Here is a 20,547-nt window from a genome sequence, read left to right as displayed (position 1 = left end):
CTGTACAATATTGTATGTACATATCCTACACTCCTACCAATGACATTGTGCCTTTGATGAGTCTGTACTGCTTATGTGGGAAGGAAATGGCTGAGGTGTAATGTGCAAATATTGTACATATACATTTCTTTGTTATTTCTCCAGAAAAAGTATAAATATTGCTTTCTTAGCAGAACTAGCTAACTGGGAACTTGCATATTCAACTTTGCTAATATAAAAGTATGCTATGATTTAAGAAATATACAGTATATTATGCTGAGAAGCTTTTTAAAGGTAAATATTTATTAATGCATTTCTTATGACAATAAGAAAAGTTTTCAAATACAGTCAAACACAGTGATGTTGTACATAAAGATTCATGGATTTACTCTGTTATTATTTGGCTCTGATGGTTTTAATTTCCTTATCACGTAAACTTTTCTGAATGGCTTGATTTAAATACCTGGCATCCCTCGACTGATGGTCTAGTTGGTCTGAGAGGAGAGGACGACGTAAGCAATGTGCTTTTTTTTTTTTTAACCACTTGTGCTGTGGAAAACCAACTCCACCACTGACACCAACAGCCCAGTCAATCAACCCAACAACTGGGAGGTCTAGTTTGGGACTGGACCATAGGGGTGATGACCCCCTGAATTATCATAAGGTAAAAAACATAAAGCTGGGTGTTGACCAATGTTTGTTTACAGTGTCCTTCACGAGAGGTGCCTTGATTCTAGTGAAAGGCTTTTGATAAAATGAATGGGAGCTACCCTTCCATTTCTCTGAGTTTACTGCTCGCTATGAAATAAAATAAAGCATTTAGTGTAGGAGTGTAACTTTATAACCTAAATTGAAGCTTTTCGATCAATTCTGATCTAAATAATGGGGCTATGCTCACTCAGAATAATAATTTACACCTGTGATAAGGAAGATACACTATTTTAAAAGGTAAAAGAGCAATAAGATCTGGTAGTAATACCATACTGGTGTTTAAAGGAATGAACAATGAAACAAGCATTTTTCAGCTCATGAGTTCAATTCCACAATATTCCATTGGCAGTTGTCATTCTCTTCCTTTTTCTTTTAAATACTGTACTATACTAGCTCAGCTACTGCAAGATTTCTGGGAGCGTCAATTGTCTTCAATAGTGACTAGAAAGACGTTTTAATGAAATTACAATTAGGCTTCTGGCCATTCCCTCTTCAGCACTCAGCTGACTGCAAAATGATAACACCAAGTTAAAATATAGTTATCACATGGAGAGGTACTTGGCACCACTCTGAGGGCAGTGTTAAGCCAAGTAAACAATCAGTCTTTTGACTTGTCCTATTCATCAGAGCACAACACCATTTTAGATGTTTTATTCATAGCACTGAAATGCTTACTCTGTTTACTCTCCTTTCTGATAGTCCCACCTATATTTTGGATTATCTCTAATTTTTTGAAAATACAGATTTACTATTTGGACTGGGATCTCTTGTCAGTGTTCTTTCCCCAACATTGCCACTGTCCCTATAATTTTTCCTTACTCTTGTTTATAATGCTGAATGATTTACAAAGGTTTAGGATTTTCTACCTTAAGACAAACTACTCAGGTATTGTCCAGAATCTGATTGTACTAAAGAACTGAAAAAATTGAAGGGATTTCCCATTCAGGATAGTGACACTGTTATATGAATGTTTAAACAGCAGTACTGTACTGTGAAGGTGTTCTAATTTCTGGAAGGATTTTGATTATTATTATTATAATCAAAACCCAGCACTAAACCCACTAGGGTCAAGAAAGGATTATGAGACCTTTCTGGGTGTTTTCAGAAACATCTCAGTATTACAATAAGTGACCACAGCCATGGATGGTTGTACAGGTTTAAACAGTGCCGTGCTATTTGTTAGGTACTGTAATCAGTTTGTCAGAGTTGCTACATACTTTCAATGGGTTTTTGTGGAAAAACATGATTTAATCCTTAATAAAACATACAGTTTTGACCAAACAAGATTTTATAAGAGCTGGAAAATGTAATATTACAGAATGGTTCTGGTCCTCATGTACAAAACAACAATGCAAGACTGTAGATGATCTAGAAACAAATGCTTTAATTAAGCAAACAGTTTTTTATATAGTTCTCCAAGGAAGTTAAATGTGAGGAATATAGTTGTCCCTCATTTTATGCTGCAGATGTGTTACAGGCCCTTAGTACCATAAACACTTAATTATGCATAATAAGAATCTTCAAAGAGCTCTGTAAACCATGCTCATCATACATAGTGACTGTAAACTGCATATGCAGTATCACCAAAAGAAATAAGACATCGCATAATGGCGAGTTTACATAAAGTGAATCCGCATAGAGGGCAAACCTATATTTTATCACGGGTGGCTCATTTCTTGGACTACAACTGGATTATTGTATGTTGTCTGGTTGCAATATAATCATTCAGTTCTTTAAATATTATTAGTCATCATTCTTCATTTTATTGTCATCTGTTTTGATTACTCATAACTTTCTCTACCTTGTTTATTAGTGGTTGGCATCATCAATACAGTATCTACATGAAATATTATTTCTTAGGGCATGCAAAAAAAAAAACAAGTGACTGCTAGTGAAAGATGCTTGTAAAAATCCTTGGTAAATGTATCCAGTATTGTTGGATCAATATTTGAAAGTGTGGAGGGAGTTGCTGTCTAAAATCCTTGAGGAAACTTTTGCATATAGAAGAGACATAACACAGAAAAAATATAAAGAACTATATGAAGACAGGTCAACAGTATGACACAATCAACTGATTTTTATGCCTTTGTAACAGATATTGAAACAAATTACACTATTTCTTCTAAAGAAAAACATGCCTAGTACAGAAACATAAAAGTCACAATACTTTGGCTGGGACAATTTGCAACTAACCCACAATTTGGAGACGCTAAATGACGTTTTGCTCTGCACTAGACCATTATCAAGTCGTGACCTGTGACTTCACAATGGTCTAGGATGGACTGGAATGTCATCTAAAAATTCCTCTCCAAATTGTGACTCAGTTGTGAAATAGTAAAGGCTCTCTGGTTAGCTTATTATAGTTACTGTAGTTAGAAATGAAATGGGCACATTAGTGTTTATCCAGTGAGTTGAAATAGCGAGATTCTTAGGCCAACTAGCTTACAATAGATTCACCAAAAGGCACAACCTGCCATAGGTCACAATAACAACAGTGTGGGCTTGACGACTTCTATGGAAGTTAACTTTAAGCTGACAAGATATAGTTTACATTCATTTAGGTTATTTTTTATGAACATACTGTGTAAAATGTGAATTATCTTGAAGCACTGTTTTAGTACAGTACAGTTTTCTCAGATATACTGTTGATTAATGTATATTTTTGTAATAATTTAACATATGATTGTCTTAGTGAATATTGATGATTGATAATTAGGAATAATTAGAAACAATAAGTTATTTTTATATATAGCCTATACAGATTTACAATGAAGCAAGTTCTTGTATTAAATTGAATATTCATTAAGTTAAAAGTGATAATATAACTATCTAACAGAACAAGGCTCTTGACTGGTGGTATTTCTACTAATTTATACTGAATAAATAAAAATGTGATCCAGATAAAAACTTCACTGCCGGTGAATGTGCCAATATAAATTACATTTCTTATTAGCAAATACAGTGTCGCAAAAACAATATTATTTTTTATGACAGACTGCCATGTGCAACTTGCAAGACAGTAACAATATCTGGTCATGCTTAGCTTATTTTCTGATATGGATAAACAATTTAGCTATGTTTAGCAAATCTGATATTTACCTTGCAAATGCTGGATTACAGAATTAAGGAAATTATTATGATTAAGCCTACCATTACAACCCCAAATACTTGTTTTTTTTTTTTTTTGCTAAAATTAATCTTAAATCAAATTATGAAATGGTGGCATAAAATTACAAGTACATACTGTATTATGAAATCTGCTTACTATATGGTCTCACATTTAAAAAAAATCACAAGAAATAATGCATCAACAGAAAATTCACCTCAAAGAGAAGATAAATTAAATATAAAACAAAATCTTGATAAAACTATAATAGTGCTCTCTGATATGATACAATCAACTTAACTATAACCTGTCCTCAAAAGAGCTGTACGCAACATTGCAGTTTTAACATGTTTTTAACCATTTGACTCCTTTCAGCTTGGAGGATGCCTGAAGCGTGCTCTCTAATGTTTTTTTTATTTAAGGAACATAAATGTTTTTACGTTGTGTACAACTGGGTGGTTTGTGACCATAAGGATGGAATACCTATTAAGGTATCTTACTTGAAACTGATGTAGTTTTATATTTTGTTAGTTTGATATACTGTATCTAACAGACATACAGGACACACCTGTATTATAGTCAAAATAATTTAGGATATCTTAATATACTGTTCTCAGTAATTTGGAACTGGCATTAACTGATAAAAATGAAAAAATGCATACTGTATATTTATAATTACGTACTGTAATGTAAAATTATTCTTGCTGTAAAAGCAAAAAGAATTTTGTTAATACAGACTGGACATCAGGAGACATATTAATATACAAAAGTTACAAGATCATAATCCTGTAATTTATTTACTAAAAAAATTTAAACTTCAATGGAATTAATGTAGCAGAATGATAAAAAAAAAAAATATCCATAGTGGCTACTTTTCCCAGAGGCTTTAATAACCCTCATAATTTCAAATAAATATCATGCACAGAATAAGCCAGAGAGATACAGACAGTGCTCTATCATAGAGCTCTTAGGATAAATTAAGTTAAAATCTTTACAAAAATAATGCAATAAATTGTGTAACCATGTAAACTCTTGTAAATATGATGTCTGCAAGTTGTACAATGGCAATATTTTATTAACACATAATTCATAAAAATTGTGTGTAGTAAGTTTAGACTGTAAAAATACTTTTCAACTGCAATACCATGCACTGTAACCGAGAAATATCCTGCATTTAAATTAATTAATGATCATTATGCACGGAATAATGTAGTCTGTACCAACACATGCATCGGTAGAGAAATTCCTTTCATCTAGACCCCTAACACTGTACATATGTGCTTAATCGGCTTAATTTGGCACTAAGCTTAGCTAAGCTTCACATGCTGATATTTTCCGTAAGTAGCAGATTTATATAAAGCATTATAAACATGTGATGCTAAAATTTGCTGGTGATGGCTGCCTTTCACTGTACTTTTTTGCTTAACCCAAAAATGTCTGTATCTATGCTTTCTCGCAATAATAACTATCACATCGGATCCCTAGTCAATCACTTCCATACGAAACTTGCCACCCTGGACTGTAAGACCTCCATCGTCGTCATCATCCTCACCCGCAGGAGAATCGTGATACTCTTCAAGCTGAAACGGAAATTATATTATTAAATTTTCATTTCCTTGTCATAATCAATAAAATTTCTAGCAATAAAAATTTAACTATTATACATATGCATCAAATTAAAAATAAATTTTCTAGAAATACTTTACGTTAAATTATAGTTGCAGTATGTTATATGAGTTTAATAAGAAAAAGCAACTGGAATAACAGGCATCCTTAGCCACCAAGGCAGTGCCATGGTAGAAATTTTGTATGCAAGTTTCTGAAGTGCTGGTCCTGCACTAATCTATATTAATAGTTTTGATACCATATTAATGATTATGTGCCTGTTTGTAGAAATTTATTTTGCAGCACTAATCACAATTCTTTTTTATACACAAGATGGTTACTTTCATTAATGGATTTTAAAAGATACAAGAAAATGAAATGCCAATCAACAAGAACAAAAATTTACAAACTCAAAACTGATAGCTAAGCAATGGTCTACTGCTGTGGACATATTTTCAAGTCACATATACAGAAAATAACAAGTGGGGACTTCCAGGACAAGATAACCAATATTTCTGGGGATTTAATACCCCACCATTATCAATCTTTTCTAATTTGTTAATACATACAGTATTATAGATTATCCTATGGTCTGAACTCACATCTGTAAATCTTAGCTCAATCTTATTGGTCATGGACTTTCCTGTAGAAGCATTGACCCTTGAAACACCCTCTGCATAGGTAGGTCAAGAGTTATGACCTAGGTTATTTTGAGATAATAAATCATGCACATTGCCTATTAAATTATACATATTTGGAATCACCAGAGTAAACTCTTGATTTAATTGACTTTGTGAATACAGGACAAAATCCACTGGATCAATTGATTAGGAAACAACGAAGTCCATTGGTTACACAATTGTTCATTACCGTTACTGCCATTACACAACAATCTCATCTCTTCACTACACTTGCCAATACCAACCATATGCTTTATCTTGTTAGTTCTTGTTTAATGTTTCACCTTTTAACCTATTCTCTAGGTCATATGACCTCTATGAATCTGTGTACTCTGCTGATTTCAAATACATACAGTTTAAATTATATACACACACATGTACACACATACATGCACAGGTACACACACATACATACATATGCATATATTTACAAACATTTATCTCAGGCCAGAGGAGACTCAAATACGAGCTTTGGGACAAAGTATGCAGTACTATACACACCACCCTAGATTGGACAATACTCTGACGATCAGCCAAGCTAAGCATTAGATCCAGAGCAATCGGCAGAAGGCTTGTGATTAGTTTTTCATCTCTTCTCCCTCAAGCACCAACCAATGAATGATATTATAATATTTAGACTTCACATGCAAAGCAGTTACAAACATTTATCTCAGGCTGGAGGAGACTTGAACCTACGAGCTTTGGACAAAGAACACAGTACTAGACACAATGCACCAGACTGGACAACACTCTGGTGTCCTGAGATAAATGCTTGTAAATATTTCACCTGTTCTGTAAAGTCAACCCCTCAAGGGAGGTTCCTTGATGCTGGTGAGGGGCTCTTGATCTAGGGAATTGGATCTGTGCTCCAGTTCCCTGAATTAAGCCTGAATACCTTCCATGCACCACAGGCGCTGTATAATCCTACAGGTTTAGTGCTTCCCCATTATAATAATAATAATAATAATAATACTGTGCAAAGTCTAAACATACATACATAAGCCATAACTTATGACCCAGACTGTAGGTCAGACTGAGCAAATATTTACAGATGCGAGATGACCCTTACAGGTTTAGCACAGAGCTACAATTATAATAATATTTACAGATGCCAGTTCAGGGCACAAGAGATTTGGGGGTGAATACAGTGAGGAGAGTTACAGGCGGTAGGGTGCTAGACACTGGTTGTCTTGAAATGAAACTCTCCAGCCTCATCTTTGTTGAGTGACTAACTACTAGAAGATGCCAACATCTAAATTTATTATCTTTGATATTTTGGATCCTTCTCTCAGGGTGCCTAACACAGTTTTCATCCTGCCTACCATAGTCTTTGTCCACCAAGACATCTTAAATAATGATAATAATCTTTATTTTTAAAAGTACATGTACAAAGTAGTATATAGGACTAGCTTATATCAATGACATACAGGTACTCCTCACTTAACAACCTACCTGTTCATATTAACAACTGCTCGGACTTATGACCAGCTCTCCGATCAGTGTTTCATATGTGTATTTTAACTTTTTTATTGCTATTAAGCCTAGTTCTGTTTTCAACATATAAAAATGTTATAAATAGTGCAAAAGTGACATTAAATCAATATCTAAAGATGGCTGACACAAACCCACCACCAGTACAGATTGCTTGAAATATCAGTAAAGGGCAGCTCCTCGCTTAACAACCAATTTGCTTACTGATCTACTCATAGGAATGGAACTCTGTCTTTCAGTGAGGAGTACCTGTACTATTATATAGAAAGTCCCTTGTTATGTAGAGCATTTCGAGCAAACTAGGTAAATTTTGTCCCCAGGATGCAACCCACACCAGTCGACTAACACCCAGTTACCTATTTACTGCTAGGTGAACAGGGACAGAAGGTGTCTTAAGAAAACACATCCTAATGTTTCCACTCATACCGGAGATCAGACCATGGACCTCAACTTGTGAGCTAAGTGCGCTAGCAATTGAGCTATGGGACAATGCCACCAGATCCTAACATCACTGTTCATTCATCTATATACTCTTCACTCTACCATTTCATTTCTCTTTACATATTCTCATGCTGTTAAATGTCCACATTATACATAATTATAAACAATAATCAGTTAAGAAATGTGGGTTTTTGTTATTTTTCTAGTTGGTGCTAGAGAGAGTACTGTAATTAGAACTTATTCTTTTTCCAAAAGCATATATTTTTTTATGCAATGGTATCAATGGATTTGTAATATACTGGACACATTTTATTGTGTAAAATTCAGTCAAGAAATATACATATTTTTTTACTGTTTGTAATAAGGGTTTAATATATTTGATTTCTCATCAATATAGTCAGCTGTCTTTTTTTAATTATTATATACTGTGTATGTTGTGTTTTAAATTTTTTTGGCTAAAATTTGTCAAGAAATATTCAGTAATTTTCTTTAATTTTGATAACTGAATTTTATTTATTAATATTTTATTAGGATCAGCATTAAGTACACTGCACTGTGCACATACTTTTTTCACGCAATACCTGAATGCAGTATTTTCTGCAAATCTGGAGTTTTCTTACCCATCAGCATTTTTACTTATGATATAACTTCCCACAGGTCTGGAGTTTCTTACACACTGATTGTAATTTTCCCACAGCAGTCGACTAACAGATATACAGTGGAACCTTGGTTTTTGTATGCCCTAGTTTGTATGTAAAACTATAGTTATTCTCTATAAAATACATTTTTTGTTAATATTTTTGGGTGTCTGGAACGGAGTAATTGGATTTACATTATTTCTTATGGGAAATATTAACAAAAAATACATTTTATAGAGAATAACTATAGTTTTACATACAAACTAGGGCACACAAAAACAAAAGTTCCACTGCATAAGACACAGAAGCAGCATGAATCTTCACTAATGGTTGTTTGCTTGCACTGGAGCTCCATCAAGTTAATGAATAAAGGTTCCACACTACTTCTGTCTTATATGTCCATCGTATCATTTCACTATACTTTTCCTCTTATAGTTGGCTAATACCCTGGAGCTTATTTTAAGTGCCAAACAGTGGCAACATGTAAATGGCAGTAGCTAAACATTTCACCTCTCTTGAGTATCAGACCTACAACCTTTCACATATATGCTGAATATCACTATGTAGTTATTCTTTTAACTACAGTAGCTGACTGGTACATTTGAAATGTGTAATAATGTTGATTTTATTTTGAAAGCTGGTTATGAGGACAGATTTCTGCATTGTTTTAAAAGAATCATTTTTTTACCTTCGGTAAATTTATGATGTTCTTATATTTCTTAGCTACTAAAGCAATCGACTATTTTTTTTTTTGTTTACCGAAAGCTTGTCACTAGTCAAATGTGAGTTTTTTCTTTTTTCCTTTCTAATCTGTTGCAATTAAATTAATTATTGTATTGTTTTAAGTTATTTCATACATGAGTAATGTTCTCTTAATTTTCTGGGAAAAATTATTCAAGAAATTTGTATTTTCTAAAGATGGTAATGAGGACTGAATAAATAAATAAATAAATGAATAAATAAATAAATAATATGTATTAAAAAATACTTATTTATATTTTATATATTTTCTCTAGTTACTCTTCAAAATGCATTTATTTTTTGGTGTATGGATGTATGGTGAATTGTGATATTCCTCTATTTGTTTGGTTAAAATTGGTCAAGAAATTTATTTTCTATATATTACAGGTCACAAATAGTCAGTGGGTTTAATCAATAAAATTATACTGTCCACTGCTTTTGCAATGTGATGAGAAACTTGCCCAGTGTGACACTGGCCAGAGTTGGTATCAGTTGCTATGTATACAAAACACATACAGCAATCATACTTTTATGAGTACTATCAAGAAATATTTATTATTACATCTACACTGATTAATTCATAATATTCTCTGAATACATAAAAGATTTGCCAGCTCACTACAAAATGCTTTTAATACAGGTATTAAATACCAGCATATAATCTACTTCTATTATATTCAAAAACATCAGTCTGACCTTGCAGTTCTAAAGACATTAATCATCAGCCTCAAAGATAAGTCCTTCGAGAAATGATAGGCCTGTAAGATGACACATAGTGTCTTTATTATACATGTCCCATCAATGAACTAGGTCTACAAAAAAAACATTTTAGCGTCAGAACATGCCATTGATATCTCATGCAACGTCACAGGTGGTTAACACAGATGGAAAGGGAGGGGATGCTGGAAGTTTTCTTTTCTTGAATCTGATGATAATATTCAAAATGTTGACTAAATTACGGAAAGTCTAGAAAGGTATTCATGGCAGTTTTTCCCAAAGAGTAAAATAAATTTTTTATTGGATACTAAAGTATCATTATGTATTAAATTTGGTAGAATTACTGACAATATGTTAAGTAAAAGGACACAAATGTAACTAATGGGACATTTTATTGTGGCAATGTTTTGTTCTCCAGGAGCTATGTCAAGCCGTTACATAGCTCCTGGAGAGTGAAACATTGCCACAATAAAATGTCACACTAGTTGCATTTGTGTCCTTTTACTTAAACTATCATTAATTAGGGCTTAAGACATATTTTAGAAAAATTTGCTTTTTTAAATGGTATTAATTATGTGATTAATATAAGATATACCATATATATTTTTTTTACCAGTGAAGCATATTAATTTACAAAAGAATGAGAATGGAAGAAACTACCAAACAAAAAAGAACTCTCAAAACCCACTGCATTTATTATCAGTGAAATATTTCTTTACTCACTGGACTTGTATATAGTCCAAATTCCAGAATCCGGACGTGGTAGCTGTGCATGAAATCAAGAAAATGGACAGAGTGTTGTTAGTGGAAGGAAGGAAGGCAGAAAGGAAGGATCAAAGCATAAATCTTAATCACAAAATATGCCTGCTGAATACACACAGGCCAGTTACTATGTGTGTCATTGATCTTTAAGATGACAACAGTATAGTACTGTGCATATCCATTGTCTGACAAATTAATGATAAACTCAGAACCCACCAGAATTAAGAAAGAGGAAACCGAATTACAGCACTATACAATTACTCAGATTACATCTTGCTGTCTTATGCATCATGAATTTTAATTGGACCTTTTTACAATAGTAAGCCAAACTCTACTTTATCAATATACACTGCTCAAACATACATAAGAAGAACCTAAGAGTTTGAGCATGTTTAATATTCTTCTCAAATACTCACTAGTTAATGCTAAATTATGATGGCTACAAATGTAATAGCTTTACCATAGGGCATGGAATATCATATTTTTCTGCTGGTGTTCATATGAAATGCAGTTTTTTAGTACAGTATATACTATTATAAGTTATGAAATATATGGTTAGTTGAATATTCAATTTAGACTTTATTATTATATATTCTATACAAAAGGATGACAAATTTTAATAGTTAATGAAATCATGCTAAATATTTCATGTTTTACTCATTATCTGTTGATATGGTAAATATATTACCAATGAATATGCTGTTTAATAATGAGAATATTGGAAGTGCCTTGTTGATGGTGAAGGGGCTCTTAACTGAAAAAATTGGAGCTACCCTCCATTCCTTTGGATCAAAACTGATTACTATACCTCCCATTCCCCAGGTACTGTATAACCCCCTACAGATTAAATGTTTCCTTGTGAAAATAATAATATTGGCCATATTCTGTGCTTTTGTACAATCAGTGCTGTTTACAAAAGAAGTGATGAATAATAAAATAGTAGTGAAATATTGTACAGTATTAGTGAAATATTCAACATACACAGATAAATAACCTCTATGTGTGTAATGTGGTGAAGAACAAGCTCCCAGAGGCAGTGCATGTGGAAAAAGCATCAATGGGCAGACCAGTGTGGCATTTTATGTGGCATCGTATGATAGGAAATCAATGTTAACAAAGATGTGCACTGCTCATTATCATTATCTTGTACACACATCTCTTCAGATGGAATGAGCAGGGCATGTGAAGTGTGTCCCAGGTGCTCATTCCAGCTGAAGTGATGTGATATGGCACAATGATACTCGGTCCAACTCTTTATTAATAGTGGTTTTCTGTCACATATTTCCATGTGGTGAAATTATCAAGAGTGGCATTGTATAGTTTACCTCTATACTGTATTTTCTGTCTAACCCAAGCAGCCAGTGGCATGAGCACAGCCAGTTTTGAGTCTGGTGATACTGTTTGGCCTGCTCATGCTTCCATAAGGTGAAGAAATTGTTAGTACATAAAAGAAAAGAATGCACATTACAAGAAAAATTTGACGCCGAAGAAAAATTGCTAAACATCTTAGCCACTGTATTGAAATTCAACAAGTGTTAGTCTGAGTATTAAACTGTATGTTACATAATAATGTTGCTGACAAGAAAAGATTGTACACCTTTGGATGGAAGATATTATTATCAATGAAAAAACAGAAAATACAGCTCACATGAAACACACACAAACACACACACACACACAAGATGCTTTAGGGGTAATAGTTTGTGATTTAGCATTGTAAAATGTTACAGTAAACGAACATATTACATGTCATGCTGTGGTACATTGGAGGCAAGGATGTGTTTTTCTTGGTACAAAAATTCATTAGAGGTAGATGCCAGCTTCAAAAAGAAATATAAAAACCAAGCTCCTCTATATGATTTTAGAAATAAGAAAGACTAGTTTCACATCCTTCTCCAAGAGGTTAGTCTTGGTACTTACATCTGTTACCTCATCTTAATCTATCCACAAGTCTGGTTGTAAAGACAGCATAAAATATTTGGTAAGTAAAATAATTTCAGATTAACAGTAAATTTATATTAGAACTACGTACTGTAAAGGTCACTTCAAGAGAAGGGGTGAAGGTACCTTGAAGGTGAGAGTTCTTGATCCAAGGAAGTTGAGCTACCTTCCCCTTCCATGGATGGAACTTAATTACCCTCACCCCTCCCATGTCCCGGGTGCTGCATAACCCTTACAGGTTCAGTGCTTCCCACAAATATAATAAAGGTCCTGCTTTCTGACTTCCAGCTTTCCAGGTAACCCAATTATTAATTTTTTCTGGATAAATATTATATCTAAACTTAAAAGTTCATAAGTCAGTTGGTGGAGGAGTTTCAACCACTTTCTGCATATCCAAATCCCAGATCATTGTTCTTTTGATACCTTGGAGCTGTCACTATTTATTCAGCAATTGTATTCATCTTTACTACTAAATGCAAATAATTCAAATAACATAAATTTCTTCATTATGTCAATGCTGATAATGTACTGAAACTGTGCTGCCAAACACAACAATAAGAGAAAATGTGTTGGTAGCAAGAATGTTAATTACTGAACACATCAAACGAAAGAGTCCCTCGAGTGCGGATATACCATGATGATTAAGATGTGTGTACAACAGCTGGGTATCTTTATTGCTGAAATGTTCAGTCAAATGCAGAGGCAACAGGTGTCTTAATCATCAACTTATCTGTATTTTATACCATTTTCAAGATATACTGTGAGTATAATATTAAGAGAAAACTGCTGTTGACATCTTAAAGGCCAAAGATAATGTGCTTGGGTTTTATTCTTCCATGGGATATATTGAGTATGAATCAATGTAAAGCAATGAGTTTATTTAAACTTGTCTAAGTTTTTTGATAAAATTCTGATGTATATTTGGAGTATGTTGAGTATATTCATTACTGATTTCATGTATTAACAGTGCTAAATAGTAATCTATCCAAGTATATTTTTTGATATAGTATTTCATGTGCAATGGTAGCAAGATAATAGGACCTTTATTACGTCTTAAATTTCAGCTATTTTTTCATGCAGTAAATATCTTTCCCCACTTGAGCTAAATGGGACCATCAAGCAGTTTTTTAATGTTCAATTGGTATGATCAACAGAATATAATCAGAGCTTCTTAACATAATACAACATTTATAATATGTAATTTATGCTGACCAGAAGGAATACATTGTAAAATAAATACATAATGTAAAATAAATAGCATGAAGAGTAGGGAAAAGGAGAAAAGGTTGATCAAACAGCTAACGAGTAACATATACAGCTTAATGCAAACTGATGCTGTAGGAGCCCTAAGAGTTAAGTGCGTCCCATGAATGAAAATAATAATACGTATAGCCAAACTGACCCTTCAAAAAGGGTGCCCTCATACTGGTAAAGTGCTCGTGATCTGAGAAATTGGAGTTACCTTTCACTTTCTCAGATCATGCCTGGCTGCCTCTCATTTCCCAGATGTATGACGTTTATGGGTTGAGCACCTCCCCATGAATATTAAAAAAAAAAAACAATAATTAGCCCTGACACTGGTGAAAAGCTCTTAATACAAGAAATTGTTACTCTTCCCTCCCTTGGATCAACCCTAATAACCCCCAGGCATTTTAAGGCCCAATGTGGGTTTAGCACTCCCACACAGTTTACCTGGAGAGAATTATACAGTATAATTATAATAATTACACCATACCAAACAAGGAATAACAATCTTTAAACATTAAAATCAGAAGAGCCAAGATAAAAATTAGACAAAACATAAGGATATAATATACAAAAGCAAATATGGTAGGGCAATCTACAATGTCTCTGAGGTAAAGGGGCATAACAAACAAAAAGGAGCCAGATACTGTAGGTCTAACAGAAACCAAATTAAAGGAAAATATATTAAAGACAAGTATTTTATTCTGCATGAAGGAGATAAGAATTAGTAAAAGAAGGGAGGCAGTATAATTATGCTGTACTAGTAAAAATTCTCTCTGCATACCACTCAAATTAAAATAAAAAATAATGAACTTTTATTAGTAGAGATGGAGATCCAAGGAGAAAAAACTTTCTTTGTTGATAAGTACACTAAGGTATCTAACAATTTATAGTATAATATAGAGAAGAATGTGATACAGTAAGATCACATTACAGGAAAATGCCAAACCAATGTTAGTCCTTTTCCTTTGCCCAATAAATCTCCTTACAGCAGACTTTGGTGGTGATCAATTAAGATCTTCACTAATTCCTTGGGATGCATTTGTTGGGGTTTCCCAAAATGTAGCTACACCAACAAAAACTCACCAAGGAGTACCACTCCCATGTGTTTGCCATGCATGGTGACCCCATCTACTCCTGGTTTCCATTCAGAAGCTGATCTTGTCGCTGGAGCTGCAATTCCTGGTAGGCAACATGGTTCTTTGGTGAGCAGATAGAATTAAGACAGGAGATTTCATTGAATCAATCAGCTGACAATGCATCTCAATTCACTGGAGGATTGGGTACAAGTTTGCTTATGTATTTACTACCCAGGTCTACATTCTGTGCTGTTGGTTTGCATTTTATTGCACTTTGTGGACTGAAAATGCTTGTCTATATGCACATTAGGGTAGTGTCAGCTGAGTGGGATCTCACTTTGCATGCTGGTATTGTTGTGGTGGAGCAGAATTGGCCCAAGATAGGCTGTCATCGCATGGTACACGCCCTTCACTCCTCAGCTGCTGTTTGGTCTTCCAGGGGTTATTTATATATGCTTCTCCACTACTTCCTCCATTAGTTTGTTCAATGTCATCCTTTGTTGAGTTCCACTGTGGGTGGATGAATGAAGAGGAAGCTGTTACATATCTGCTGATTCCTTGTATCCATCCTGAGACTCATTAGGCATGTAATCAAGTATGAGAATCACCTCCTTCTAGAAGATTTCCAACAACTGTCTTCCATTATCTTGGTATCCCTCAAAACTTTTCACCTCTTGCTAGTCTAGTCCACCTATCATCTCTTCCCTCCATTTGAGCACCTCTTCCAATCTGCCTGAAACAGTCATCTTGTTGGGCCACACTACCATTAGTGTCTACCTACTACTGTACGATATAGAAAGTAATTTTTTGCACTCTAACTCTGTAAAGTAAGAGAAGTGTTTGCTCTCATGGTCCCAGCAACAGTTAGCAATGGGATAACTTTCCATAAATCACATGACCAAATTCATGTGTATATGCAAAATGCCTCTCAAAATGATGCAATCCCTGAACACTTGGCAGTGGCTAGGACAGTGATGTTGAGTCTAAGTACTTTGATAACCATGCTTCATTCCTATTTTTAAAATAAGTTTCCTTTTTCTATTATAATTTAGAATTCAGAGAAATTATACAGAAATTGGGATTTTGAAAAAACTGGTTAAAGGTGGTTTAAGGACTGCCTATGTTATTTTTTGCATCTTCACCACTTGTCATTCACCAGAACAAGTTACAGTAGGGCCCCGCTTTACAGCGTTCCGCTAATATGGCAATGTCAAATTATGACCAAAATTTGCTATACGGCAAGCAGTCTTTCAAATACAGCACGCCCCACCCGGTTTGTTTACATTCTCTGTGACTACATCTATTATGTCTGGAAACTTTCCAAAATTTCAAGTGTTTTACAGTTATTGCATATTTTATGTGTACTTTGATAATTATACTTATGTGTACCTGTACCTAAATATACTTACACAATGTGCTGGTGTGCAGATACACATTAAAATTGCTAAGTCTCTCTCTAATCATGATGCCAATAGTACGTAATAGTCATCACTCTTGAGCACATTAAATGTCTTATTTTACATTAATATAGACATTTTCATTAATCCATCTATGATATTTTCCTCAAAATTATATAAGAAACATGTTACATAGCATATAAGTATGATACATACACTCAGAGAATAAAAATTGACGTAAATATGAGATTTGTTTACAAAGCGGCTGTGTAGGTAGTGTCGGAAGAATTACGTTTTCTCTAGTCAAACACTGGGGGATAACTGTAGAAAAATATTCCTTTTGTATGCCTTCGCTCTATATATAGCAATTCAACCCTAGTGGGTTTAGCGCTTTTTTATTATGATGATAATAATAATATCATCTTCATTTACTCTAAAAATGGTGTGTTGCATGAGAATGGGAGTGTTGCTGTTTGTTTATTCTGTACTAACTTGTACAACATGTACACAATGTAAGAGTATTTGTAATGTGAGGTAATTATTATTATAATAAAGAAATATTGTGAGGTAAAAGTTTTACAAACTGTTACAAACGTACGTGAATGAACTAAAAGCAGATGCATATTAATACACATTTATTTTGCCTGACAAAGTGATCACCCACTACCTGTTCACTTTGTGTTCTTACATTGTCTGAACTCTGTATCTCGTTCTCTCTCTCATTTACTCTTTCGTTAACTAGTTGGCTCTCATTGATGATGGCATCTAAGCTTAGCTGTGATAAAAAGAGGAGTCGTAAGCCTCCTGCTTCAAGTGCCAAGTTAGAGGATGATGGTGTGCCATTCTGATTTTATTCAATAAACACCCTGCCACTTACCTCTCACACATTAATATTAATATTTTAAGGTAAGTAATAAGTGCACTCTGTGTGTATCTTACCTTTTATTGTGTTTTTAATGCCTATTTCTATTGCTAACTTAATAGTATAAGTTATTGTAAACATGTTGTCTGGCATTTATTGCACATTTTATATGTGCTTTGACAATAATACTTGTAGACCTGTGTGGTAGCCGGGGGGAGGGATAATATTACATTTTCTCTGGTCAGGCACCAGAGAAAAAGTGTATGAATCTGTGTTTGGCCCAGCCACTCCCCCACTCCGCTTTTGTTTACAATTATCGGCATGAATTATTCATTACTTCTCCCTTCATTTATGACGGCATCTAAAGGCAGTTGTTAGAAACTACTAAATTCAGTGAACAAGGTATGTCGATGCTAATAATATAGCTATGGGCCGCAGTGTAGGTAGTCAGTAGGTGTAGCCCAGGCAGGCTACACCTACTGGCTACCTACACTGACTTCCTACAAATAAATACTACTCACCTCTCTTCCTACATTAAGACTACACATATTTTAAGGTAAATAATGAGCATACTGTATGTGTATTTTAACTCTCTGGGCTGTTTTAAATATCGTATATTAAATATGAGACGGGGAGCCAGGGCTACCTACACCTGACTTCCTACAAATAAGCACTACTTACCTCTCGCCCTACATTAAGATTACAAATACTTTAAGATAAGTAATGAATGTACTGTGTACGTATTTTACTTTTTGTGCTTTTAATGCCTAGTTCTATTACAAACTTAATATAATTTAGTGTCAACTTGTTGTCTGGCATTTATATGCCATGTCTGCTTTCCGGTGATGTCTACTTTCCAGTGATAGCCTGGAACCTAACCCACCGTATAGGTGGGGCCCTACTGTATTTATAAAAATTGTTTAAATAAATTTTGTTTTAAATAAGTGAGTAAATTCAAAGATTCATAATTTGGAATGTTCTAAACTTCAGACACCTTGTGCATGCATTCCAAATGTAAGGGATATAGCAGAACTGTATTGTATTGCAATAATTTTTCTTTTATTTTGACTAACTGATGCATGGAGATTTTTGTATTGGAGAAATTACTGAATGCTCTTCAAGTATAGGTCTTAGGTTTGAAGAAAAAAATTTTAGGTGGCACAAAGCAGAGGATAAACTTATTCATGAATATTATTTTTAATGAGATGAAAAGTATGTATATTATGTGGCTACAACAGACCAGATAGGGGCAGATCCAGGAATTGTCCAAGGAGGAAGAACTGTCATCCTTTTCTGTACCAAGGGAAGGAGGAGGATGACCCACTGGAGGTGTGGTTGATTTTATTAATGGATTTTCAATATCAACAAATGTTAATGTCTTACTACTTTAATTAGTAATAACAACCAAACAAAAAAAAAAAAAAAACAGGGGGAGGTCTTTCTGAATTGACCAGGCAGGGCCATCCTTACCTGTACTGAGGAAGGGGGGGGGGATGACAGCATACACCAGAGACAATTTTTATGAATTCATAAGTTTTAAATGTCAAAAATTTTGATTTTTATAGTAGTAGCAACAGTTGAAAGAGTAATAACAATAAGTGGAAATAAAAGGGAGTTTCTGTAAAAGACTTTTAGAGTGGTTGGGGGCCAACCATGCCTATACAGGTGGGGAGGGGGGGGGGCAAACCATGCCTAAAGGATGGGGTGATAGCCCCTGCTGGAGACTCAGTTTTTTTTATGAATTCAAGGGTTTTATGTATCAAAAATGTTAATTTTTAAAGTAGTAGTAACAGTTTAAAGAGTAAAACAATGCAAATGAAAAGAGGGTGAATAAATATCGGGTGGAGGGAAGGAGAGTAGGGGCCATCCTAGGAAAGGTTGAAGGATGGTGGGCACAGGATATTAACCCTTTCAGGGTCCAGAGACCAAATTTCAAAGGGTGCACCAGTGTCCAAGAATTTAAAAAAAAAAAAAAATTGTTATTTTTTCTTATGAAATGGTAGAGAATCTAAATAAAACAAGAATCTAATAAAACAAAAAGTAAGAAATTTGATGGAAAATTGACGAAATTATGCTCTCACGAATTTTGACGTGTCAGCAATATTCGCGAATCGGCGACTTTGCCGACTTTGACTCCAATTTTAGACCAATTACGTTATTCCAGTCGACCAAATTCCTAGCTACTTCACTAGTATTACTTCTATTTTATCGACTGAGCACAAGAAATCGCCAAGTCAACTGTTTCAACTACAAAATAAAGTGATCGGAAATTGGTAATTTGGCCAATTTAACACAAAGTTCCAAATATTCCAATTTCAAAATAGGGTCCAGAATAAACAGTGCAGGCATTCCTGGCACTAAACTAACATTTCCTCTGCTCATTAGTTATGTTTTCAGGCTTTACAAATGAATTCCATTTTGATTTTTTATTCACATAATGAATTTTTATTCAAACCAAAAAATAGAACATTTACTGTTATGCAATATTGTAATAATTGTATAAATATCATCATCACATTTGTGAATGTATATCAGACCCACCAGCTGGCGTGTATTAGACGTGTGAGGCCATTTGTTTACTCTTGAACATCGACAAAAATTTAACATTTCCGCTAGTTTGAGCTCAGTTTCAAGCCATTTCCAGTACTAAAACCAATCAAAATCATCTCTACTTCTGTAATATATCTTCCATTCTATCAAATGAGACCAAGAAATCTCAAATACAACTATAAAAACATACGAAAAAACACTGCAAATTCGCTGTTTTAATCGAAAATCACGATCTCAGTTTTTTTCTCTCATTATACACTGTGTGCTGCAGGATTTGTTTTATGTGGTGCACATCTACCACATAGATGTATTCTTTCATATCTAGGCCCAAATTTACCACTCACAGCTTAGAGTGAGCTGAGCTCATGGCGTAGATCTACGGTTTGGACCCTGAACGTAAAGCCATAGATCTACAGGACGGACCCTGAAAGGATTAAGGAAGATTTCTGTGCAAGAGGCTTGGGCATCCAACAGTCTTGTGAACATGTCAGACAGAAGTGAGTGAAGGAAAGTGGTTTTTATGATATGTTGTGCTGTTCAATGTCAGCAACGTAAGCTTTATGAAGGGATTCAGGGAAACCAGTTACTCAGACTCAGGTCCT

The 20,547-nt window shown here is 34.3% G+C and overlaps 1 protein-coding gene across 5 annotated transcripts in view; it reads right to left on the bottom strand.

Annotated features, from left to right (window-relative positions):
• Positions 1–457: 457 nt before the first annotated feature.
• The window catches only part of LOC128699114 (sodium- and chloride-dependent transporter XTRP3A), a 250,735-nt gene continuing 230,645 nt past the window's right edge, over positions 458–20,547 (bottom strand). For 3 of the 5 annotated variants that reach the window (XM_070096563.1, XM_070096562.1, XM_070096566.1), the window contains one exon: positions 458–5,376. Coding sequence is in view for 4 of the 5 variants with exons in the window: in XM_070096562.1 (XP_069952663.1) it covers positions 5,278–5,376 (99 nt within the window). In the remaining variant the exon portion in view is untranslated. Of the gene's footprint in view, positions 5,377–10,088; positions 10,151–10,832; positions 10,876–20,547 lie in introns of all 5 variants that reach the window. The other 2 variants (XM_070096564.1, XM_070096565.1) reach the window with 2 other exon arrangements.

Source organism: Cherax quadricarinatus, chromosome 54 (genome assembly GCF_038502225.1).
Source record: "Cherax quadricarinatus isolate ZL_2023a chromosome 54, ASM3850222v1, whole genome shotgun sequence".
In the NCBI taxonomy this organism is placed as follows: Eukaryota; Metazoa; Arthropoda; class Malacostraca; order Decapoda; family Parastacidae; genus Cherax; species Cherax quadricarinatus.
The sequence above is the reverse complement of the archived record's forward strand: the minus strand, read 5'-3'. Positions and strand labels throughout refer to the sequence as shown.